Source organism: Acyrthosiphon pisum, chromosome X (genome assembly GCF_005508785.2).
Source record: "Acyrthosiphon pisum isolate AL4f chromosome X, pea_aphid_22Mar2018_4r6ur, whole genome shotgun sequence".
Classification (NCBI taxonomy): Eukaryota; Metazoa; Arthropoda; class Insecta; order Hemiptera; family Aphididae; genus Acyrthosiphon; species Acyrthosiphon pisum.
Window position 1 is genome coordinate 44,389,082 of NC_042493.1, and position 27,192 is coordinate 44,416,273.

Genomic DNA, 27,192 nt, shown 5'->3' on the forward strand with positions numbered 1-27,192 from the left:
ATTTTGAGTGATTAGTAAAAGTGTAAAACGCAAAACGCAATAACAGTATTAAATAAATAGTCTGCACAAAGACGTTTCGAATTTCCAATAGTAATAATATTAATGGTAATTGTCATCAATTCATTATCATAATCATTTTAGACACCTTGCGTGTTGTATAACGGTCCCGCCCAGTTGTTACGACAGTTACGTTATCAAATGCTAAATAATTACCCAAATAAATTCGTATGCCTATTATAATTTATACACCTGCAGTAAAATCGTATAAAATTCACTTGTTCGCATAATATAAGATAGGCCAAATGCTGTATGCTTTCTTAATCTTTCCAACTGTATAGTCCCGACTATATTATAATATAGTTTGGACTTGGAGCACTCGGACATTATCGACCAGTTAGCGTTGCGATTTGCAACTACTCATTGTGTGAACGCGTACTTATATTATTATAATTATAGATAAGGTTCGTGTCGTATAATGATTTCGGTACTCATGCGATTTAATAAAAGGTATTATTATAATAGGATATTGTGACCATACACCCAGACGACCAAGTCTAATATACTATAACGGGCAGTAGGAAATACCTAAAGTGCATATCTTTTGTTTTTTGATGTTGTAATTATCTATTTGTTTTAGCAATAGGCACCAACTACCAATTACAAATTAAGACACACTTCTTAAACAAATTTTTAATTTTTTTTTTTTTTTTTGTTAATAAAGAAAACCCTAACATACAACAATACCTATAGTTAGTAGGTACATTTACAAAATAAACTAAAATAGAATAATTTTAAGCGACTAAAATAATCGACCTTTCACGTACAGAACTAATTGGAAAATGGTCATATTATTAATCATGAAAGTTTAAAAGGATGATTACAATTATCGCGAAAACGAACGAAACATGAACATTTTCTAAACGACTATAAATACATATAAATTTAGGCATTTTGCTGATTAGGTATATTCCTGTATAGGGTGCTGATTTACAGGTGCTAACGACTCATTGCATCATCCTCCTAGTTCGTGACAGTAATAATCGGCGTCATATTTTAGTGTATTAATAATTAATGAAAATTAATTATTATCATTTAAAAAATATTAATAGTGCGATCTTCAAAAAAATCTAACCACTACCATTATAGGTATCTTTGCCTACTTTGGGCTTAATAACTATATATTTATATAACCATAACTTATACAGCTTATTACGCCTGCATTAACCCAGGTTAACAGAATGTTATAGAATATGGGTGGATATAATAGGAACCTATCAATCGACACAAATACCTAAAACATATGTAAAAATAACGAACCACGGATCCACACGACCACACTGTCGGTCCCGACATCTAGTGGCCGGTCACACGGCTCCACGATCGCTTTATCATAACAAAAATAATAATAAAATATACCTAAAATAATAATAATGCTACCGTTAGCAGGAATAGCTGCCGCCGCCGACACCCGGTTACCACAGACACCACCACGGCACCGCCGCCGCCGCGGGCACCACCGTCCTAAGACGTCGTCGCGGAGTATCGGCGTCCTTGTTCATTGGAGTGCGCGTGCGCGAGCGCCCGGAGTTTGCGTCGCTTGCGATCGTGTCGCGTGTGCGTGCGTGCGAGCGTGCGTGCGTGCGCGCATTCTTTGATTGTTTCCCGAACGTTCGCCGGACAAAACCCAACCACCGGAGGTGGTAAACGCGTATTTGCCCGCACGGTCCTTATCACGGCATCAGTCCTTATCACGCCGCTTTCGACTTTTCGTCTGTTCAATTCGGCTCGCAGTTGTCCCTTTGGGCGATTACGAACGCTCGTCAGTGCAAATCGTCGTCGTCGCCGTCGCCACCGCCGCCGTCGCGTATTGCGATTTTGCCCATTCGTTTCGGCCTACGACAATCGCGGTTATTTTTAATATAATTACCGTATCGTCTCCGTCTCCCGCGTCGATATACATATATACCAAACACGCTCGTCGTCGTCGTCGTCCGTATACCGTCCGCCGTCCGGCGAGTAGCTAGTCCGTTTACCGTCTTCTGGTCCGCGCCGCGAAATTCCAATGTCCGACTTCACGCGCAGTAGTGCTCGGCATCGCGGACGGTGTTCTTCTGCCGCGGACCCGACACAGTGAGATGCCATATATGGTGTTCGAAAAATCTCGATTGCGTCTGAAAAGGAAACACTATGATGCGTTCCACAAAGCCTACGTGCCGCACAGCTGACTTCGGCCTTTGATATTGTTGTGTCGAACGGCGACCGATTGTATCGACATTGCTCGAGCGTGTGTCCAGAGTCCATCAGCTTTGAAGACGGCCACACCGGAGGTGAGCCTATCACATAGCAAGTTTATTTAGTTTGTCTCCTATGTCTATCTCTCAATTGTTTTGCACCGACAAATCACTCTGATTGTGCCCCACTCGAATAGTTCTACACCCACCCTTAAGCACTTATTTGTTTTACATTTTGAACACAAGTATATTAAACCTATTATGCATAGCTATACTGTGTTTTTGATTTTTTTAAATGTACATACCATTTACACGCTTTTGATTGGGATTCTCAAAAGTATTTTTACACAAAAAATATCTTAGATACCTAAACACACACCTGTCAAAACAAACACCTGTCAATGCACACATTTAAGGTGATAGTTCTAAACGTTTTATTTCTATCACTCATTGATTGAAACATTTTTAATTTTATTAGTATTGTATATTATCTACTTATTATATTTCATTTGTATTACCTAATGTTTTTTTAATCCATTTAGGAATGAAAGAGATGGAGACTATAAAAGAAGAAGATAGGTTGCGGAGATTGCAAATCCTTGAGAAGAAGATACGTGATCCGAGAAATGTTTCAAATGTTGATTCTTTGTTGGTAAGAATACCTATAAAATTATGATTTTATATAGAAAAAAATGTATTTTTGTTGGTACCCAATTCATCATTTAAATTTAAAAAAAATTATACGGTAGGTACTATATTATAATGTTTTTAGTACTATTTAAACTTTTAAAGGTATTAAATAAATTAGAATTACTCAAGTAGGTAGTTATAAAATTAAGTGTAACATTTTTATTACCTACATAAAATTATAGGTAGGTAGTTGAATATCCATAATGGTAGGTATATGAAACTATAATCTTGGTAAACAGCCAATTACCTACCTATGCTCCTTAATTAATAAATTAAATGTAAGTACCTTCAAGTAAGTTCAAGCTAATAATATATATTCTACCTGAAGTATTTAATTTCTCTATCTGTCATAATATGCCGTAATAATATGCTAGATAGTGAAAGAAATAATTTGATTATAAAAAAAGGACTTAGTAACTATCAATAAAAATATCATAAACGTTATATTTAAAGACTTTCTATGACATATGTTTTTTGGTGTTGGTAGCTTATTTAATATTTGGGTACCTATTATTATTTTTATTTTTTATACTGTCAAATATCTTTTACTTTGGTTTTTATTATTTCAGATATTTAATTATAGTTTTCTAAGCATTTAAGCATTTTAGTTACTGAGAGATTATTTTATTATGTTACATATAATTAATAGATTGTTATTTATCAAATTGTATAAAATACTTGAGATGTAGGAATGTAAAAAAATACCTAAGTATGTACTTAATTATAATTTAGACATTCAACATTATGATTCTAATAATAATGCTTAGATTAGGCAGATTGAATAAGCCACAATAAATGTGTTACATTTGAATTCAGTGATAAATCATATACCAATGTTTTTGGGGCATTTTGACCTATTTTTTTTTTTTTTTTTAGGGCATTTTTGTGTTTTTTTTTTAGTTCATCAACATCCTAACTCTAGTAACAACTAATAAGCAGGACTGTTTTGATTTGATGCTTTTGCCTGTTTTTTTTTTTTGATACATTGTATAAAAATATGGTTATGGTCAAAATTTATTTTGTCTAATTTATAATTCAAATACAAAATCTTATTTTGCACATTTTTTGGGTTAGGGCATATAATTGCATGTTTTCATGGTTTCTTTGTTTTTATTATTTTGGTTTATCCTGTCTAAATTGGTCTAATAAACCTGTATTTCATAAAAACCAATAGTAAAATCATAATATTGTTCTGATATCTATAAATCCATTAAATGTATACATATCTGTAATCTGTAACAAATAAGAAAAATAAATACGTACCTTCCTAGTATAATATATAAAAAAATTTTTTTTGTGAACCATTTTTAATTATTATTTATTAATTTCAACAGTATTTTAATAAATAAGTTTTATAGAGTATTTTTTTTTTTAATTTTAGTGTACCTATAAATAAACTTTTTACATTTTTAGCTAGGTACCTATAAATACATTTTAGATTCTGACACATTTTAAAATCTTACAAGGTGTTTTAAAAAAAAAAATTTTTGTGTTTGTCAACACTGTTTCGATTTTCTTTAATAGTATCTTGTTTTATGGGAAAGTGAATTTAGTTAGTGCATTTGGGAGGTAAAATTTTAAAATTCTCAGTAGTTCAGAAAAGCGCAGAGAAAAACAGTATAAAAAATGAAGATAAATCAGGAATTTTTACGCAAAATTAATTTTGGTTTTTGGTGTAACTCTAAAAAAAATTACTCTAGATACATGAAATTTTCACTGGTTGTTTATATTATCACTTTTTATTCACAATAATTTTAAAATATTTTGATTTGTTTTGAACTGCTTACGGACATTTTTAGTTTTTTTTTCTATGAATGTCAATAAAATTTTAGTTGTTGGGTAAAAAATCTTAAAAATGTAATACAAGGCTCCTAATATATTGTTACAATTACAGATGAAAAATATTAATCACAATTTTTTTATAAGCATTTAAAGTTTGAATTTTGGTAAATACGTAAAAACTACGAAAATGTACAAATTATTTTGAGTTTGAAATTCATGAAAAATTTTCTTCTCAAATTATGATTCCTCATAAGTTTGTCTACCGTTATTAAAAAAAAAAATGTCCACCTGAAAGTCAAATAAAATTTTTATAAATGTTTGAATTTTTACAAGTCTGAATATTCACTAAATTTTTATGTAACAATTTTCTTATTTTACTGTAATTTAAAAACAAATTACTGTAGATTCTTAAAATATTTACACCATATGTTTATTTTATCATTTTTTATACTTGATTACCGTTCAAAATATTTTGACACATTTTGAGCTGTTTGCAGACATTATAAATAAAAAAAAAATTTTAGTTTTTTTTCTATAAATGTCAATCAAAATGTATTTATTGGGTCAAAAGCTTGAAAATTTAATATATTGATACAAGAGCCGTTGAAAAATATTAAAAATACATAGGCACAATACCTATATTTTTATAAACATTTTAAGTTTAAATTTTAACAAAATTTTAAATTTTAAAATTATTTTGTAGTTAAAAATGAATTAAATGCTCAACTTTTATAGCTAAGAATTGGAAATTTAAAACAAGGTTCCACGTAAATTAGTAAGCAAATTACTTTATTCACAATAATATCATCAATTAAACCTCGAAAATAAACTTAGTAAAATTATATTATAATCATTGAATTCAAATTTAACATTGACCCACTTGTAACTGTTACTGTACAGCAAAGAAACACCCACTTACCTTTTTGTTGTTTTTTTATCATATTTTTTAAATTTTTTCATAATTTGTCATTTTTTATTGTTTTTGTAACAATGTGAGGGCATTTTTCTCAAATTTTATATATTAAAGAAAAGTTTTTTAATATTAAAAACAATAATGTTATTATTTTGGGATATTATGTTGGGATTTTGTTGTGATTACATTTAGTATAGCTTGCGTGTTAAACTTTTTATAAAACAAGTGCTTTTTCACACATTTGCCGATCATACACATTTTAATAATTTTATATAATTCACTACGTATTTTAATTTTTTAAATAATACAATTTTTTTTAATGAATACGTTTAATAGAGCATGTTTTTAAAAATGTAAGTGTACTTGTATTTTTGAAATTTTCATTGCGTATTTTGCCTGCTTGTAGTGCATATATTCTAGTGTAAAATCTAATAGGTATCCACATATTTATTTATAATTGTCTTCAATTTATAATTGCACTGTGAAGAAAAATATGCTTATGTACCTACCTGCAAAAACTATAAACTATAACCTACAACTATAAAAGCTGTATATAAAAATTATAAAATATGTATAGTAAATAAATATAATGAAATTCTTTATAATAATGTATTATACCTAAGAACATTTCATATAAATTTAAATAATTTAATAAACAAATATTACCTATGCATTTAAAATAAAATTTTATGAAATGCAATATGAGATACAAATAATGCTTTTTATATTAAAAAAAATATCTGTGCACTTCACAAAAATTAAACTTTTGCTAATTTTTATTATTTTATTTAGCTTCAATAAATACTAGTTATATTACCGTGTATAATACTTTATTAGGTGTCTATATCAAACATTTACATTTACAAACAACTTTTTTAAATTTCAGAGAGTACCTATTTAATCAAAATTAATTTTTATCACGAAACATTTCTAATTTTTTGTACTCTATTTATTTTGCTTGCAAGTTTTATTTTGACATTTTAATTAATGCATTAGAATTATTTATGTATATATATATTATTGTACAATCCACTGATAATACACATTATATAGTAAATTGTGTGTATGAAAATATTGCTTAAAACCAATCACCATTATGTAAAATTATCATGAATAATTTTGTGTAAATAAATTAATGAAACATACTTTTGGTAACATGTGGAATTAGATTATAATATAAATAAAATTGTTATTTATATTAGTATTTACTATATAGAGTGATATCTATACATAAATCACTATGCATATATATATATGTATATATTAATTATATAATTTTACACAAATCTGTGTATTTAATTGTGTAACATTGACCTTATAATAATATATCAGTTCTTAGATTAGAATTAAGTCACTAAACATAATGACTTTTCAGACAGTCATTCATCACACAAATTTATATTATAATGATATCTTCTCACCTATGACATTAATGGAATTTACTAAGATTAAAATTAAGTGTTATGATGAAATGAAATATAAATTATACCTATGTTATAACTGATATTTGTATCAAATATTAAAATAATATACATTTTTAGCTAGTAAATATAGAAATATCTGGAGAAATATCTTGTACCTTTGTTTTTGATGTTCAAAGAGTTGAAACTCAAAAACATTGTTAAGAAAGTCTTCAGTTATTATGCATTTTAAACTAATTATTCTAATAATTGTATAGTTATGATGTACAGTATAAATGTACAACAGCTAAAAATCAAAACAGCTAGGTACTAACAATGAGTTCTACTTGAAAACTTAAAAAATGTTGATTTAATCATTAGACATTTCACCAATTGTTATAAAAAAAAATAAGAAATTTTAAATGTTGAAACATATTGGACTTGGCCTAAATGCATTCCATTTTATTACCTTAATCATATTTGTAAGGTTGTTAAAAACTTTACTTAAAAGTATTTTTACAGCCAAAAGAATTATTACAATCTTCAAAAAAACTCATTGTACCTAAATTCTAAAATATGGGTATTTTTGCTCGGATATTTAATTATTATTTAATAATTATTTTCCAAAGATTATATTTATTATTAATAGAAAAAAATATTTTGTTTAACTTTTATACTGTTAGTTTTATTTTTTTTTTAAATACTTATTTATTTTCATATTTTAGTGTGTTTTGTTTATTTTTATGCGCATACAATAATATTTGATGGGTTATGTAGCTCAATTATATAATTTTAATAATTTTCCAGTATTTTTTTTTTTAGTAGAAATAATATGAATTTTTGACTCTAGTACTAACATTAAAAGTATTTCATACCTGTTTAATCCTATATTTATTAATTTTAAATTATGGATGGTTGTAGTATAAGCATTAGCTTATAAAATAATATGGATGTTGTTTAGTTAACAACAACTAACTTTTAAATTAATCGTGTTTTTAAGTGCTAAATTAATGAATAAAATAATGTTTAAGAAGTCACATCACACACACTTTCATAATTTGTTTCTTTTAAAATAATTTCACGCAAAAAAGACTACTCGGACTATTCATTTCTGGTTCAGATTTTTGAAACTTTTTATAGAACTTGTGGGAATGTAGGCAATTTGCCTAGTATAGGGTATGTCTATGCGCATAGGTCATGTAAATATGTGCGTAGTAAATAATCATTAGTATATTAGGTATGTGAGTTAAATGTGACTGTTTTTAAATGTAAAATAAATACTTGAGCGCTCCCGTACGTGTAATTAACGCGTTACACAAATATTAATTGCTGTTTTTTTTTTTTGTTAAAAAGTAAAATTTCTTTTGCCCATTTTTCTAACTTATTTATCTGATAAAATTTAGGAATAAACAATGGAAAACATGATGGAAATTAAATTGTTGTTAAATTTAATTGAAAACTACTAACTTACATTTTTAAATAATTTTTTTTCCATATTTTTATCGTATTAAAATGCTTGGTATTCAAAACGGAAAAGTAGTTTTCAAGGAAACTCTAGGAAAAATTCAAATAAGTTTTTAGAAGTTTTATCGATTGGGATATTTGATATAATTGACATAAGATAGGTTTATTTTTGTTGACGACACAGACTGGATCAAATCCCCTTAAGAAACCAAATTTTCTCTTTCCAATATAGTTTGCTTTGTGTGCAAAATTTGGCGATTTTAGTACTATCACAGCTTTTACAGTTATATTTTTTGCAAACTCTGTTTTCTTACTACAAATTACTGGTAGGTAGATTTCTTTAACACAAAATAAATTATATTTAATAATAATAAAAATTAATTATTAACATCAGAAACGAAAACATTTTTTAATTACTCATGGTCGCTGACATTTTTCTGCTTCTATAGGGTTAAGTTAGTAGATAATCCAAAAAAATGTCTGTTATTATATGAGATGTCTGTTACGAGAAGTTTGTCTGTAGTTCGTAATTACTAGTTATTAGTACACATCCTAACAATTTTAATACAAATAAACATTATAATATACATACCTATATTAATAATTAAAATTGAATACACTAGAGTGGCTAATTCTATAATATATTATTTTTATTTTGATTACAGGACACTGTACAAGCGTTAGTAGCTGATTGTGAAAACCCTGCAGTTAAACGAATGAAAAATGTCGAAGCATTCATGCATAGATGTAAGTAATATAATTGGATACCTAGATGCATTGTATAGAATTACTGATTCAAATTGAAAACTTGTGAAAGATTTTATTGAATATTTTTCCATCAGATATCTTTATTTGTAGTTAAATATATGGTATATAATATGTACTTACATATTATTCATGGGTGCTGAAAAATAATTTTGTAATATTTTGATACCTAATTCTTGTTATGGAAAAACCTAATTAATAAAATAACATGTTATATATTAAAATGAAGTACTTCTTAAATTATTTCTTTGCTTATAATAGTTGGTATGCATACAATGAAGTTTTTTTTATGATCAAATTTTAATATTTTATCATTTCTTTGATACATTTTATCAAACAGTAGTTATTTAATTACCTATAATATATTTTTATATAAATATTTTAGACTTTAAATAATTACAAAATAGTATTATACATTATTATTATAGTAAGTTATTATTATAGTAGGTTACATATTAATTACATGTCAGTGTCTTGAAAATATTGTTTAGTATTTAAATCTTTGCACCTCTGTTTAATATGTAAGTACCAAAAAACTACTTAAACTAATCATTAGAGATTATTTTGAATTAGATGCTTACTACTTCTCATAGCTTATAAAATATTCTTAATTGTTTTTTGGTATTTATAATCTTGGAATTAATCATCAATACAATTATTATGATATTACCTATGTTTTATAGATGATAAATTTGCATCTGACATTTGTCAATTACGTATGAAACCTGATGATTTCAATCTTATTAAAGTTATTGGAAGAGGAGCTTTTGGTGAAGTTCAATTGGTAAGTACCATGGTGAATCATTTAATTTATGATTCTTATGATAGTTGATGTGGATTTTGTATAATATATTGATCAATACAATAGCTACTTAAAAATAACAGTCAATAAAAGAGCCATTTTCCCAATTTTTTTTTCAAAAAATCCTTGAATTGAATTACATAAAATTTAACTCTTTCCTATTACAGACTATAATATACTATTTTAAAATTCAAGTCATTGCAGAACTCAATAACCTCTTAATATTCCTTCATTCTAGCCATCAAATCCAAAACAACTGTTTTTCCAGTTCCAGAAATTCTATTCTAGTTTCACCACATGTGAATGTCATTGTTCCTTAAAACTTGACAAATTTTACCAGTATTATAACTTGTGAGTATATTATTTTAATTATATAGGTAGTAGGTAATTTTAGACATATTTTATGAGGTACGATGTACACTGTACAATGTACATATTATAGTCCTACATTCAATATCAATTATCAATCATAACCACACGAGTAACCACATAACATTTGGTTTAGTACGTGGAAAATACACATCACTTAATTACTCACTTTATATTCTCTAAACAAGAGCCTGCCATAACAACCAGTACAAATTTTCACCTATTTAGGTGTTTTCACTTTTAAGAATACTCATCGCTTGAGCACGGTTATATCCTCTTCTGCTATTCGGTAATAAGGAAATTGCCTATAAATTCTAGATTTGTTGTTCTGTGGGTGTAAGATAGAGGCAAACATGTGGGGTGTACGACATCATCTTAATGTGAAAATTATATTATATATTTCTGATAAATAAATTTGATTTTGATCTATTCCCTTAACTTTCCTCTCAATAAATATTGGTAATGAATTAATTATTATTCAATAATCAGTACATTTTTTCTAATATTAACTATAAATAAATTGTAGTAAGAATCCAATATGTTTGTTATGTTACAACTGTGTAAGTACGATACATAACATGGTAGGGGGTAGGAGGTGCAACATTCTCTTAATGTAAAAGATACATTTCTGATAAATAAATTGTATTTTGATCTTTCTTTCTTTGAACTTTCCTCTCAGGAAATATTGTCAGTGAATTAATGATAAACTTAAACTTTAACTATTTTATTGGAATAATACTGTTTATTGATTATTAATGTGTGTTTATTTTATTTTATTTTTATAACAAACTTGCTATTTATATCATATTTTAATTAATTAGTAAGCATAAGATTAAATATATATTTAATCTTTGATGTGAGTTTGTAATACACAATTAATAATGATATTAAAGTTATTCACAAATAAATAAATAAATAAATAAAATACTATCATAGTTAAAATTTAAATTTTGACTATGTACCTATTAAAATAATTAATCTAATTTATACCATGCTATTAAATTAAATGTGATTACATTTTTATTTTATAGGTGCGTCATAAATCAAATAACAAAGTGTATGCCATGAAATTGTTAAGTAAATTTGAAATGGTATGTTTATTTTTCTAAGATATTATAATAACTATTTGCTATATAAAACTTATTTCACATTACTATAATTTGTGTATACATTTATAATAAAGATAAAGCGATCAGACTCCGCATTTTTCTGGGAAGAACGTGATATCATGGCACATGCAAATTCAGAATGGATTGTTCAACTTCACTTTGCTTTTCAAGATCATAAATATTTATATATGGTTATGGATTATATGCCAGGTATACAATTATAATAGTTTATTTTATTTCTTGTAATTATTTCTAATACAATAATTATTATACACAAATACGTTTTTTAACTCATGAACTTACCTAAGCCATAAGTCCAACATTATTTTTTAAATTAAATATGTATTTTAAGGTGGTGATCTTGTTAATTTGATGTCTAATTATGATGTTCCTGAAAAATGGGCAAAGTTTTATTGTGCTGAAGTAGTATTAGCGTTGGATGCAATTCACTCAATGGGATTTGTGCATAGGTACTTAATATTTTAATTATGAATAAAATAACGTAATTAACTATACTTTCCTTTTTTTTTTAGGGACGTCAAACCTGATAATATGCTGTTAGATAAATATGGTCATTTAAAGTTAGCTGATTTTGGAACATGTATGAGAATGGGATCGGTAATTAATATACAATAAATAAATGTATTTTTTTATTTTGTTATTTATAATTCTTTTGTTGATATTAAGGATGGGATGGTTAGATCTGACACTGCTGTTGGAACACCTGATTACATTTCACCAGAAGTATTAGAATCTCAAGGAGGAACCGGAACAGGAGATCATGGTGTTTATGGTAGAGAGTGCGATTGGTGGTCTGTTGGTGTTTTTGTGTATGAGATGCTCATTGGGGATACACCATTCTATGCAGATTCACTTGTTGGAACATACAGCAAAATAATGGACCATAAAAATTCCCTAAATTTTCCTTCCGATATTGAAATATCCCAAAATGCTAAATCTTTGATTTATGCATTCCTTACTAATAGGTATTTTATAACACTAAAAGTTTGTATAATATTATTTCATTATCATTATATATCTTTCAGAAAAAAGCGTCTTGGAAGAAATGGAATTAGTGAAATCAAAGATCATCCTTTTTTTCAAAATGATCAGTGGACTTTTGATAATTTAAGGGATTGTAAGAGATTATTAAAATCAATGTGCTTTTGGTAAAGTCTTTAACATAAGTTAAAAATTTAGGCGTGCCTCCTGTTGTCCCAGAGTTAAATGGCGATGATGATACAAGTAATTTTGACGATGTTGAAAAAGATGATGGTCCCGAGGAAAACTTCCCAGTTCCTAAAGCATTTGCTGGAAATCATTTACCATTTGTTGGATTCACTTATTCCAGAGATTATCAGTCAGTTAATTTTATTCTTAGAAGATTTATTTAAAATTATTTAAGTCATTTTGATTGAATTGTATTTTTTTACTTTATTTATTTTCAGATTATTGGGAAACAATGTAACCAATGGAGAATGTATACCTGATACAGTGAGTTTAAGTTAAACAATTTACTAATAATATTAAGTCCACTTTTATAAATACCTTCATGAATTTATAATAATTCATACAATACCTACTAGTAACACATTTTTTAAATTGTCTTTACGATAAAGTTTTTCTTTAAAAATGATAACAATATACTATTACAAAATTTAAATAATTGTATTTATCTGAGCCATTATGTGGATTTATTTAATTTAAATCATTGTGAGAATCAAATTTTCATTACTCCTTACCATTTTAAAAAAGTAATGCTTACCGCGAAGAATTCCGTATTATTGTTAGAAATTTTTATAAAAAGTCCCTTCTAAGACGTCTAGTTTTTAGTGTGAAATATAATTAAGTAAATAACGTCATTAATTTTTTTTACTATTGTCTAACATCAATATCATTTATTCATGTAGTGATGGTTTTATGTAATACACTTTGTTGACGCTAAAATTAAATGTATCCCTGTAGTGGTGATGGAATAGAAATGGGATGGTGTTACAACTAATAACAAATACTATATTTGTTTATTTTCTGTCTATAGTTTTAGGATCCAATTTCAGTGTTTTTTTTTTTAACAATATTAACAAATTAAAAGAAACTGACTACTTTTACTACTACCACTACTTTTAATATAGATAAATATAGTAGTAAATATAATACAATATTATATACTACTCAATATTTTACAATAATAATTTTTGCATATGCTTGTTTTTAATATTAACATTTCTTTTTATTATTTTTCATGTGCGGTGCTATAAAAAGGTGGATTGCGTAAGTAAATTTATTTTAATTTTAACAATTATATATAATTTAACTATTAAGCTTGGATTTATTGTATTCTATTTTAGATTCTACATTTTTTTTCAAATTTAAGTTAACCTTTTACAGAACTATAAAATAGTATTTTAAATTTAAATACTGCTTCCTTCATCAAAATAAAATGTATAAGATTGATATTTATGAATTTTAAATTGCAACTATACTATAAATTTATAATTTATATTCATAATTAATTTAATTTAATTTAATTTTTATAGAAAGAAACTACTCATATTGTTGTTCTTAAAAGAGAATTGGATAACGAACGAAAGGAATTGTTAGTTGCACGTGACCAGAATAATAAGCTATTGGTGCAGTTACAAGATGGAGCTGATCGAGAATTACTTCTCAAACAAAAATCATCAGCCTTAAATACTTCTATTACTAATCTCCACAAGGACTTGAGAGATGTAAATACATTTAAATTAATTTATACCAGCATGAGTCTATAAGATAACTGTATTTTTTTAAATACTAAAAACAAAACAAATAATTTTTAACTTTTTACTATAAACAAATTATTTATTAGTTAATTAATGTTTTATAAAATTTTCAGGCACAAAGAAAAGCTGACAATGAATGTGAAATGCGCAGAAAGACAGAAACATTATTACAAGAATTGAAAAGGAAACTTGATGAGGAACAAAATAAAAGAACAAAAGAAATGAACAATAATCAGCAACATAACGATAAAATAAATTCCCTTGAAAAACAGGTAAATGTATCATCATTAATTATGTTTTTTTTTTTTTTTGTTTAATAGTTATTTATGTTTTTAGATGACCGAGTTGCATGAAAAGTTAAAAGTGGAAACAGATACTTGTACTAAACTTCGTAAGCAAGCGGCAGAGTTGGCAGTTGCCAAAGCAGCTAATGAGCGTATGGCTGTTGAACTGCAAACAATGCTAACTACTTTGCAACTAAATCGAGATACATTGCATGAAGAATTAGCTAATTTACAAGGTCAATTGTCTCAAGAAAAAAGTTCTCTAAGAGATTTACAATTAGAACTGGAAGGTGAACTATTAAAGATAATTTTTAAATGATATGAGAATGAAAATTTAATAATTGGTTTTTTTTTTTATATATAATCAAAAGGGAGAAAAGTTATTATCTGTCACAATTATATAGACTTACAATTGAACATTTTTCGATAAACTATAGCAACATTTGTAGCTATATTCTATACAATAAAAATTATTGTGTATTATTATAATTTATAAATAATAATTAATTAATTTAATAAGTTTAAATTTATACAATTAATTTGTTACCTACAGTTTTTTAAGAAGGTTAAGGGGGTTTCTTGATTATATATATTGGCCAATTATTGTCAATAGACTTTCTTGTAAGTTTTTATTTTTACTATCAATTGGAATTACAGTTAAATATATATATATCACAGTTTGGATAAATACAAATAAACATTTAAGTTCTTAATTTTACATTTTAATTTATTTAAGATGAAGTGTCCAAACCTTAATTCATGGATGATAGTGGGGATTTCGTCATTTTTTTTCATTGTTGTTTTCAGGATATTTGAATTTATTTGAAATCATGTAGTAAATTATAAGATTTAACCAATGATATAAATGGAGGTGACTTAATTATTTATTTATAAAGATTTTTACAAATTTTGTCTAGTTATGTTTTGACTTTGTGGTAGAAAATCCTGTTTGTCTATCGTTGTTTGATAATGACTGTTCACTAATATTTTAAATGATAATTTTACTATATTAAATTAAGTTATGAATGACTGAAAATATAAGTTTGCTCATTCATATAGGTATTTAATTAAGATTAAATTGCCACTCATTGCCATTAAGTAATGATTATAAGTTAAATTTTCTGGTTTAATACTTGATGTATCTGTATGAAATATATAGTTGGTTTTTAGTTTTGAATACTTAACAAATATTTTGTTTAAGGTCGTTTGCAAGCCTGTCAAGCTGATCTTGTGCGCTCCAAATTGAGAGAACAAAAATTAAGTGAAGACAATAGACAACTTGGAGAAAGGACATCAATATTGGAAAAGGAATGTGCATCTTTAGTGTTGGAATTAAAAACTGCTCAAAATAGATATCAACAAGAAGTGAGGGCTCACGAAGAAACAGAAAAAAGCAGATTAGTAAATAACGAGCAGGCTAATCTTGAAATAGTAAAAGGTATGTGTTTATTTTTAAAATTAAATTAAATTCAATGAAAACTTAAATTATTTGTTTGAAAATTCTAATGAATTAATTTTTATGTGGAACTGTAAGACTAATACAACAATAGGTTACTTAGGTAATACTTTGTATTTTTATTATATTTCTAATTTTTGAAATTCTTCAAAAACAATTGTTCGAGACAAATTAATAATAAATTGTATAATTAACTAATTGTGTTGTTGTATTATTATATGAAATACTTATAAAATAGCGAATAAATTAGAAATCATAAAAATATATTCTTATTAACTCATTTGTTTATGAAAATAACAGTCTTGTTTGTTTTATTTTATTTTATTTAAACTAAATTGTTATATGTCTTACATGGGAATATTTATAAACAATTTTAACCAAAAAAATCAAACCTATAAATATTTAACTTACAGTTTGTTACTACCAAGTAGATATTTGTTTGAATTATTTAAAAAAAAAAATAAATAATGAGATTTTCATAAATATAGATAAATCTATTTATTTTATTTTCATGCTATAGTTAAAATGGATTATATATTTAAAGGTAAAAAATTGTGCATGTAAATATTCTGACGAGTAAACATTTTTAAAAATTATATTATTATTATTATTATTTTTCAGCACTTCAAACTAAATTAAGTGAAGAAAAGAGTGCCAGACAAAAAGCCGACTCCCTTACTCAAGAAAAAGAACGACAGATATCAATGCTATCTGTTGATTACCGTCAAATACAACAGAGACTTCAAAAACTTGAAGGTGAACATCGACAAGAAGTGGAAAAAGTACGCTATTGAATTGAAAAATTACATCTATATTGTTTTTATTTATACAATTTATTGATCATTTTAGAGCAAAGCATTACATGCTCAAATCGAACAAGAATTAACAAAGAAATCTGCTTTGCAATCAGATTTGGGTGTGCATATATCTGAAGCAACACAATTACGTGCCAGAGAAGCACAATTATTGCGAGAAGTCACTTTATTAAGGGAAAATAAACGTGCTATTGAAGAAGAACTGCATAAGTTAAAGACAGAACACTCAGTTACTGATTTACAGATGAAAGAACTGCAAGACCAATTGGAAGCAGAACAATACTTTTCAGTAAATCTTAGTATATATTTAGTGTACAATAAAATATGACTAACATAAATATTATATTGAATATTTCACAGACTTTGTACAAGACTCAGGCTGCCGAACTTCGTGAGGAAGTGGAGGATAGAGGAAAAGGCGCTGCTGAGTTGGAAGAAGAACGCGGTTCACTAGCTCATCAATTACAAATAGCATTAGCTAGAGCTGATAGTGAAGCACTTGCTAGATCTATAGCTGAGGAAACTATTATAGATCTTGATAAGGAAAAGACAATGAGAGAGCTAGAACTTAGGGACAGTCAAAATCGGCATCGCAATGATTTAGAATCAAAGGAATTTACTCTTAATAATGTAAGCTATAACAAAATATAATTTATAATAAATGTATTATTTAAATAAACTTACTTTTCATTGTGTAGTTGAGAGAAGTAGAAAATGAGTTGAAGAAAAAAATGGAGCAATTGATTAAAGATAATGAAGAGTTGAAAAACCAGTTAACTATAATTCAAGAAGGCAAGATATATTAATAAATTTTATATATTTAATTTTGTAATCATATTTATATTACCATCCATTTTTCTGTATAATATTAAATTATAAACTAAATAATTTGTAGAAAGTAAAAAGAATTTCATTGAGGAACTTGAAAAGCTTCGAAAACAACTTAAACAAGAACAGCTATTGAAAGCTCAAGCTGTTAATAAACTTGCTGAAATCATGAATCGTAAAGACAATACGACTAAAGGAAAGAGTAAAGTTTCGTCTGCTGATTTACGTAGAAAGGAGAAAGAATGTCGAAAATTACAACAAGAATTGACACAGGTATGTAACTAGTTGGAAAAATCAATAAAACCTACTGATATTTTATATTTTACATAGTTATTGATGATTGCATAAATTAATATAAATGAAAAATTGTTGGTACCAAGAAGAATATCAAAGTTTATATAGTATAACAATGAGAAGTTACATGTAGAATTAAAATTATACTAATATAATACAGTTATTTTAATGCAAACATATTGCGTAACTACTACTAAACTTTCTCAATAATTTAGTTTTGTACATTTTTAAATTCTCTGATGTACTGAACATATAAATGAAGCATTACACAAATTTGGGTTTTTATTCAGTAGTTGCTGGGAATTTCACAACCCATGTACTAATTGTTTTATACTTCTCCCTCGTCAGATACATTTTAAATATGTAACCCACTTTTATCTTATAATAAAACTGGAAAGATTTCAAACAAACAATGTTTGTTGATGTATCTAACAAACAAAGTTGAATTGTAATGAATATTTAAATTATTAGCCATTGAAACTTGGAAATTTAGAAGAAAATTCAATAATTTATATAATTTACTAAATAGTAAATTTAAAAGTTGACTTTTTTTGCACCATTTAACAAAATTTCTGACATATTTAGGAATTTTGATTAATACCTTTATTTCTATAATTCTTTATTATTCTTATACAAAAATATATTCTTACTCAATTATCAATGTAATGTACATTTATATTTGTTCCATAAATGTATGTACTAAATATAATACACAAGTGTGTATATGTATGTATACAGTATATGTATATTTATAAAATTAATTATATTAATCAGGAACGAGAAAAGTACAATCAAGAAGTTACAAAATGGCAGAAAGAACTCCAAGAACTTCAATCACAAGTAGTAGACGAGAATGCTAGTAAATTAAGACTTCAAATGGAACTTGATTCAAAAGATTCAGAAATTGAACAACTTCAAGGTAAATTAACCAACTTGGGCAGCGAGACTGCATCACTTAGTAGTGCTGACAATGATGACACTGATATATACACTCAAGGTTTGTATTACACATTTTATTAACTTTTCATTTTCAAAAACAATTGCTCAATCTTCAATGAATGACATATTTTGTAGAATCAAGATTAGAAGGCTGGTTATCGGTTCCAAATAAACAAAACATAAGACGACATGGTTGGAAAAAGCAGTATGTTGTAGTATCATCAAAGAAAATATTTTTCTATAATTCTGAAAGTGACAAACAAAATACTGATCCCATATTAATTATAAATTTGAAGTAAGCTCTCATAGTTTTCAAAGTTGTTTTAATACGTGTTCTTATTGTTTTAACAAATTTTATATTCTAGTAAAGTGTTTCACGTACGGTCTGTAACTCAAGGTGATGTTATTCGAGCAGATGCTAAAGACATCCCTAGAATATTCCAAGTATGTATAACATTATAATATATTATATTTTATTCAAACCTTGTTTTCACTCTATCTTTCTATTTACTTTTGAAAATCATCATTATGAAAAAACCAACACTAGCTTATTATGTGGCTACATTAAATTAAGTTTATTAAAATGTGTCAGATTGATTGTTGTGAAGAAGTGTTATATTGATTTCATCCCTAACTTTTAGATTATTGGAGGGTATATTTCGGTTTATTACGGCTTATTTATTCTGTGTAGAACAATACTTTATTCATTTTAAAGATAAGAGGTAGATAGAAGGTTTAAATGTAAATGTGTAACTACGTTTATACATATATATTCAGGACGACTGGTTAAATGGCAGTCCTTTGTCAACGTAGATAATTAAAAATAGAATAAGGAGTGGGCGTCAGGTTAATTTTGATAGTTATTGGCATAACTGCAGGTAAATTTCTAGGTGTTAACCTTATACCAGTTTAACAATAACCTTCTCATATTAACCTAATCAGACACCAGTGATTCCTTCTCTAAAATCTAGATTTAATTATCTGTCTAGTTAATGAAAATATTTTTTTTATTAACTCAGTTATCTATGTCACGTCATTGATCACCACCAACTTGTTAGGCCTAACCTAAGAACACCTAACCTAACCAACTTGTTAGGCACTGGTATGCATCGTTATAAGCATATTAAGAAGATTCACTTTCTGACCGCTTTTAAGAAGTTTAATATAGACAATTCTCGATGTTGTACATTGTATGTGTATGCTAACAGTGAGAAGTTTCATTAAATATACAATACAATCGTTGTCTCCACCGTTCCATTTAATTAGCTGTTTCAATATTAACATTATATTTTTTATTTTGTTTTTAGCTTTTGTATGCAGGTGAAGGTGAGGCTAGAAGACCTAATGAATCTGGTCCAGAACATCTATCAAGAAGTACAAGTGTTACAAGCACTGTGGATGAAAAGCCCGGTACAATTACACTAAAAGGGCATGAATTTGTTCAAATATCGTTCCACATGCCAACTAATTGTGAAGTATGTCCTAAACCATTGTCAAATGTTTTTAGACCTCCACCAGCTCTAGAGTGTAGAAGTAAGTTGAACCACTTGAAAAAATATTGATAGTACGTGGCTGTATACATTTTACTTTTGTGATAGGCTGCAGAATTAAAGTTCACAAAGAACATCTTGAGCGCAAAGAAGACGCTATTGCACCGTGTAAGCTGCATAATGATCCGACATCTGCTAAGGAGCTGTTAATACTGGCGCCCAGTCGAGATGATCAGAAATTGTGGGTGCAGAGACTGAGTAAAAAAATCCAAAAGTGTGGATACAAAGCCAACACTAATCTAGATGGTTCCAAAATATCGCCAAGGTTTATTTCATTGTTTAATCATATTTATTAATTTGATACCACGAAAAAAGTGATTGTAATATTTTATTACTTTACAGGGAATCAACTCGATCCACATTAAAACTTTATTCTAGTAGTTCTGTACATCAAAGATCTGCAACATTACCATCAAACATTTCTAAATAAATGTACCAATTTAAAAAATAGCTACAGATGGTAAAATGTCTATGCAACAACTAGCAGTGAGTGTTTTATATTTCTAACAGTTGATGTTGCTGTTTTTCAAACAGTAACAGAAAAAGTTAAATTTGAGAAAAATTTTTTCTATTTTTTTTTTTTGTAAAAGTTATTTTTGATATTTCTTTTTAATATTAGGTATCTATGCAATGCATTAGGGTGGTCCTTAATTTTCAATGGTTTTTTTTTTTTTAATTACCCCCCCCCCCCCCCCCTAAATCTATTCTACTTCTAAAAAAAAGCATACAAAAAAGTTTCAGACAAATTGATTAAATTTAACCCGTGCCACAAAAGCTCTAAAGTTTTAAAAATAGATAATTACAAAAATTTTCAGTTTTTTTAAATATAACCAATCATAATTCTAGAAATACAAATTCTACAATAAAATTGCAAGAACATTAATTATAGGAGATGTTATTTACAATAATTTTGTACTCCTGTATTTTATTTTTAAATATTACATTTTTACATCTAGTCGAATATAAGTATCAAACCAGTATAAATTGTATAGATTTTGTATTTGAAATAATAACAAAGACAAATAATTTAATTTAATTATAGGTAATAAATAATTACTTTGGACTATAATATATGAAATACGTTTTAAAATATAATTATACAACTCAATTTACACTGATGTAATAAGCGTTTCTTTTTTGTGGTCAAGGAATTTTTTGCGGTAGTTACTAACAATTTGTAGTAAATAATGTTTTTGGGATTCGTCCTTAGTTATTTTGTTATTATATTCCTCTATTAGTTTTACACCTCTTTCTGCGACATCGTTAATAACAAGAATTTTTTTTTAAAGTACTATTGATTTTTGAAAATCTTCATTACTCCTTCAAGTTGACGGGTCTAGATTTAAAAAATTTGTGTTGATGACAAATCGCTTAAATAGATTATTAGTTTTTACACATACAAAATCCTCGATTTCTTTTTCTAATAGCTCGTTAGGATTTTTTAGAGATATTATTATACGTTGTGTAGTAGATAACATTTCTGATGTACTTTCTTCGTTGTTAAGAGCTTATACCATTTTTCTCTTCGTATCGATCGAAACAGCCTCATCAAAAAAAGCAAATGCACATAATTCTGCTGACAAATACCACAGGTGACCACTGAACTTTTTAATTGCAATCTGAGAAGTTTCTTTATCTATTGCAGTATAATTTAAAAGATTTTTAATAAAAGTTAAGTCTTGTAAAGGTGCTTTGATAGCAGAGGGTGCACCAAACCATACTTTAATGTAAAGTCGAATAGTAAAAATACAAATATTTCTTAATGCAGTTTCCTCTTTTACTGTTAACCGAAATTGCTCGCGAAATAAATATATTTTTAAGCTGTAAATAGCTTTGGCCATCCAACAGGCATGATGAGTGGCACTTGGTTTCTTAAAATAGATACCATTAGGAAGTATGTCACGTAGAAAAATAACCTTCAACTCTAAAAGCTCTCGGTAATCATCCCTTGGGTGATTTTCCTCTAGTCGATCTATAGAAAATTGAATAATATCATCACACACATCATTTACAGAACCCATTACAATACAATTTTCTATTCCAGAATTAAACATTTTAGTATCCATTGTTACCCAGGCTAGTTGGAATCTTTTAAAAATAGCCAAATCTGGACCCGATGTTCCATTTAATTTGAGATCAAAAACACTTTTTAATACTATTTCATATATATGATGGTGGCATGGTAGGTATACGATTTCACGTTCTAATAATTGTTCTAGTAAAACACAAGCTCCATTTAAACGTCCTGTATTTGATGTAGTAGTATTAGAACAAAAAGCTTGTAAATTTTCAGTTAAACACCAGTCTACAAGCGTTTGGTACACCGCATTAGCTTAATCACTTCCAGTTCCCGTGTTTAATGCTAGGACACCTAGCAATTGTTCATGACCATTTACCAAAGCGACTATAGGAAGCCTATCAATTAATCCTTTCCCCGTTAATGCAGGAAAAAGCTTTCCGTCTCAGTATACAACTACTATTTCTTCATTTGCTAAATTATAGTCTTGACGTATATTTTTAGCACGTTCTTTACAAAGTTCTATACAAGCGCTTCGAATTGATGACTGATTTATAATTAGTTTATTAACATTATTACCCAAAGCTTCAGCAGTAGCAATTAAAAGATGTACAACATTCCGATCACTTATTTTGCATTTATCCAGTACGATTGCAAGCTTTTCGGAGACGAATACTTCAAATCCTCTGCTTGATTTGAAATGTTTGGTTGAAAGACCAGCAACATTTTCAAACATAATTGCTTCACTATCTGTATCGTCATATTCGTTAGTGCTACTGGACGACTGTAATTGAACAGTTTCGGCTAAAATAAGTTCTCATTATTACATATCAAAACTCACTTATAAAAATGTAATAATTGGTCTTAATATACTTAAATAAAGTTGCTAATTCTTGGTGAGCTTGATAATTTTTTTTATTTTCCGCTTGCATCCGCTCTACTGCATTTTTTTCTTTCATACACTTATTTTTATCGATTCCGAGCAACGATCCAAGTCGCCCTTTTTGTCTTTGAGCAACTAAAAAAGCTCTGTCTTCCTCGATAGAAATTAAATCTAAAGCGTCTGCATACACAATATCGAATAAATCATCTAGCTCTGAAATAAACTGCATTTTTATGCATTTGTACTTCAATTTTCCTATGTTCTAACTTCTGCAAATTTCTCCATTCTTGGTATAAATCTTCCAACTTTTTTACACATTTTTGTTCAGTTCTCGTAGGTATGCGTGCCTACTGCCAAAAAATCATCGTTTCTTGGACTACTAAAGTAGCACTATGATGTGAATTTAGCTTAACTTCCCGCATATTAAAAAATAATACCGACAAAACTTGTTTATTTGAGGGCAATTTACTGCCAACTATTTGACTTAAACTATATCCAATTAAAAAAATATATTTTTATTCACGTAAACTTCTTCTGGTAACCATTTTAAAACCGTTAAAATAAAACGTCTAATTATATCGTACGAACTATTACAAACATTAAACTAAACTGTGAAAACTATACGTACAACATCGGCTGTTGTTGTATGTCAACTGAAAGCTATAGAAAAATAACAAATTACTATCTGAATTGACAAACTATTAAATATGATAACGTGTACAATGAGTCCAAGGTATAATGTACAATATTGTACAAACTACAAAGTACCTTAATACCCACATAATGAGTCTATAATAATTTCTTGTATCGTATAATACAATGTGTAGTATTATCTACAAATTAAATAATATAGTAGGTACAATGTACATAGATTTATATTAATTTAAATCACATTATATGGTATAGAACACATTTTGTATATTACCTACTGTGACAAACAATTATAACAATTTATTTTTATTTTTAATTCAAATAATTTTAAATCGAATATTTAAAAAAATATATGAATATTAAACTGTTGTAATAATAATAATGTATAATTAACGTATGTACAATTTTTTTTGTAAAATTATTATTTCTAGAGTTATGATTAATTATATGAAAAAACTAACGATTTCGAACATTTTTCTATTTTTAAGACTTTAGAGCTTTTGTGGCATGTGTTAAACTTTATCAATTTATCTGAAATTGTTTTCTTATGCTTTTTTTAAGTATTGGAACCAATTTGAGGGGGGTAACTTGAACATTTTGCAATTTTTTTTTCCTTCATCTATACCAGAGGACCACCCTACAATGCATATTATGCATATTTACAAATGAATACAAACATTTAAATTGTCTTATTAGGATTCAATCTCCAATCAAGCACCATGTACATTTAAACGAAGAGAGATTGATGGATCACAAGGTATTATGTACATATATATCATATATATACATAAATAATTACAACGAAAATGTTTAATAAAATCACAGTTAGGTTTATTGAACACCAATTAGTTCACGGTTTAAGAACCATTTTCAAAATGTTGGTTCCCATCAACTGTTTTAATTGATTTGCGTAGGTTGTAAGTGTATTATTATTTTCAATGTGTTACTCGCAATGACTGATTATGTATATATAAAAACCTCTGTATTTTACGTTTAATAATTTCGATAGCTGAGAAAATTTGTTGTTAAGTTATACTTATTAAGAATCAGAATTTTTGTTATGTAATAACATATATACATAATTATTGCAATACTCATGAATTTTAGTTTTTTTTCCATTGATACAATTTAATTTATACATTGTTGGCTGTCTGTATTAGTTTTTATATTAACGATCCTTGGGCTCGTTATTCTCTAATTATTATTTTTTTAATGGTGTTTCTCATAAAGTTAAAATCTAAAAATATAACCGTTAAAATAACGTAAAGTAAACGTTTTATAAGTATCATGTAGCAATAAGCGTTCATTTTTTTAATTTGTTTTAAATACAAAGACGCATGACAGACTGCTAAATGTTTTTTTTATTTTTTTTTTAAACATTTCAAACAACGATTTTCTCAGAACCAAATCATTGTTTGTATGTGATTGCCAAAGTTTTTATTTAGGAATTCCTTTTTTTTTTCTTAAACTTTTAGTTTGTTTGTCACTATTATGTCATATGTTACCCATTGCGTGAAGTATCTTAAGTATTATTATATGTAATTTGTATTATGTAATTTATTTTATTGGCATATTTAACAATATTTATTTTGTTGTCATTTTATTTTTAATGATTGTGTATTTTAATAAATAATATTTATACTGAAATAATAAAAATGAAATACCATAAAGATCAACTAAAGTCCAACAATACAAAATATTATGTCACACATATTTGTGGGCCATGCTGATTTCCCGTGTTAGCTGTAATAGGGAAACTGATAAAAATCACAGATCCTCTTGCTATAATACCTCCATACCTAATTTTCTCAATTAGGCAGTCTTGTAAAGTATTAGAATAAAAGTATTTTAATACTTTTTTTGTATTCGAATACTATTTTAAATACTTTTTTTTTAAAGTATTCAAATACATATTCCGAATATTTTATTTGTATTTTTTATTCATTAAAAAAATACTTTTTTCTGATCCAGAAAAATAGTTTTATCATGAACATTAATTTTATTCTTTGAATGAAATATAATACTGGCCCATGATATGATTATTTTTATATGTGGTCAAAATGTATAAATAACTTTTGATTACAATGTATTTTTAATTATTAATTAACAAATGTTAATTACCAACCATTCAAAACTGACAAAAATAAGTTGTGAAAAAAAGTATTCTAATAGTATGTATTCTGAATACCTTAGTTCTCATTTATTCAAATATGTATTCCGAATACAAAATAAAAGTATTCTTTACAAGTCTGCAATTAGGTAACTCTCAAACAATTAGTTTTACAATAAAATGTTAAAGGAATTAAATGTATTCATTTTATCAGTTTAGTCTATTTAATTATTTCAAATGTAATTTACTGATAAAAGATTTAAATTTACATATCTAGTTTGCAAATTTAATAATTGTATTACTTGAAACTTTTGTAATGCTGAACTCATCTGGTTAATATCCCGAATTAATAATTTAACACTTATTATTTTATTGTTCTTTTTCTAAAATTTTGTGTTTGTTGGCTTTTTTTTTCGTTATAGAAATATGAGTAAACTGAAGCAATAAATTATTGTAATGTAACATAATACGTTTTATATTTGAATATATAGTTTTTTGTATTTATATTAAACAACGAAATGGTAAATTAATTGCTCAATCAAATACTACACTAAATTATTTATGTAATTTGAAATTATATTTTACTGGTCTAAAGAGTAGTGATAAACTCCTTGGATACCTCGAATGGGAATCGTAATACACGCAAGAAAAAAATTGTAATTTCATTTTTTGCAAAACCACCTTTATGATGTTATATTGCACTACTTACTATAATAATTCGACCAAACGTTTTAATGTTGTGATATAAAAAATGTTTGATTATAAAAATCAGTTTTAATTAAAACTAATATTTTCTTCCAACAAGTCTGAAAATAATGTATAATGTTATTTCCATTTATCAAGTAAATCCTAATAGTTAATATTGCACACTGTTCCTAAACTATTCTATACATAGTACAAAACACACAAAATCATAAAGCTTTATTTTTTAATATTAAATTTTTTAGCATAACAACTATCATATTTAACAAAAACAATAATTTTATCTGAATAAATATTATCTAATAATTATCTGAATTTAGGACTTTTTGCTCTCACCCAATAACCCATAATAAAATATTTTACTTCTTCCTACCCA

At 26.9% G+C, this 27,192-nt stretch overlaps 1 protein-coding gene across 3 annotated transcripts; it reads left to right on the plus strand.

Moving 5' to 3' along the window:
• The first annotated feature begins 1,668 nt into the window (after positions 1 to 1,668).
• On the plus strand, positions 1,669 to 25,297 carry LOC100164812 (rho-associated protein kinase 2). 3 transcript variants are annotated; one of them, XM_016802381.2, is made up of 30 exons: positions 1,670 to 2,327; positions 2,774 to 2,883; positions 9,146 to 9,227; positions 9,929 to 10,029; positions 11,448 to 11,507; positions 11,600 to 11,735; positions 11,878 to 11,995; positions 12,059 to 12,143; positions 12,213 to 12,511; positions 12,572 to 12,663; positions 12,726 to 12,885; positions 12,974 to 13,019; positions 13,788 to 13,796; positions 14,063 to 14,254; positions 14,401 to 14,559; positions 14,624 to 14,861; positions 15,773 to 16,009; positions 16,548 to 16,571; positions 16,649 to 16,809; positions 16,877 to 17,131; positions 17,203 to 17,472; positions 17,541 to 17,634; positions 17,738 to 17,943; positions 18,739 to 18,961; positions 19,039 to 19,198; positions 19,269 to 19,347; positions 20,211 to 20,436; positions 20,502 to 20,718; positions 20,796 to 20,939; positions 24,701 to 25,297. In XM_016802381.2, the coding sequence occupies exons 2-29, from the start codon at positions 2,776 to 2,778 to the stop codon at positions 20,881 to 20,883; spliced, it is 4,125 nt and encodes a 1,374-aa protein (XP_016657870.1). In that variant the 5' UTR covers positions 1,670 to 2,327; positions 2,774 to 2,775; the 3' UTR covers positions 20,884 to 20,939; positions 24,701 to 25,297. The 3 variants fall into 3 exon arrangements, with proteins under 3 accessions (XP_016657871.1, XP_016657870.1, XP_001945269.2); XM_016802382.2 differs by lacking the exon at positions 13,788 to 13,796 and having other exon boundaries at positions 1,669 to 2,327; XM_001945234.5 differs by lacking the exon at positions 16,548 to 16,571 and having other exon boundaries at positions 1,671 to 2,327.
• The last annotated feature ends 1,895 nt before the right edge of the window (positions 25,298 to 27,192 follow it).

Excerpts from the sequence above, each read along its gene's own strand:
- LOC100164812 (XM_016802381.2), top strand. The coding sequence starts at position 2,776 with ATGAAAGAGATGGAGACTATAAAAGAAGAAGATAGGTTGCGGAGATTG. Across the intron at positions 17,944-18,738 it reads TACAACAAGAATTGACACAG|GAACGAGAAAAGTACAATCA; the intron begins GTATGTAACTAG and ends TATATTAATCAG. Across the intron at positions 20,437-20,501 it reads ACCAGCTCTAGAGTGTAGAA|GCTGCAGAATTAAAGTTCAC; the intron begins GTAAGTTGAACC and ends CTTTTGTGATAG.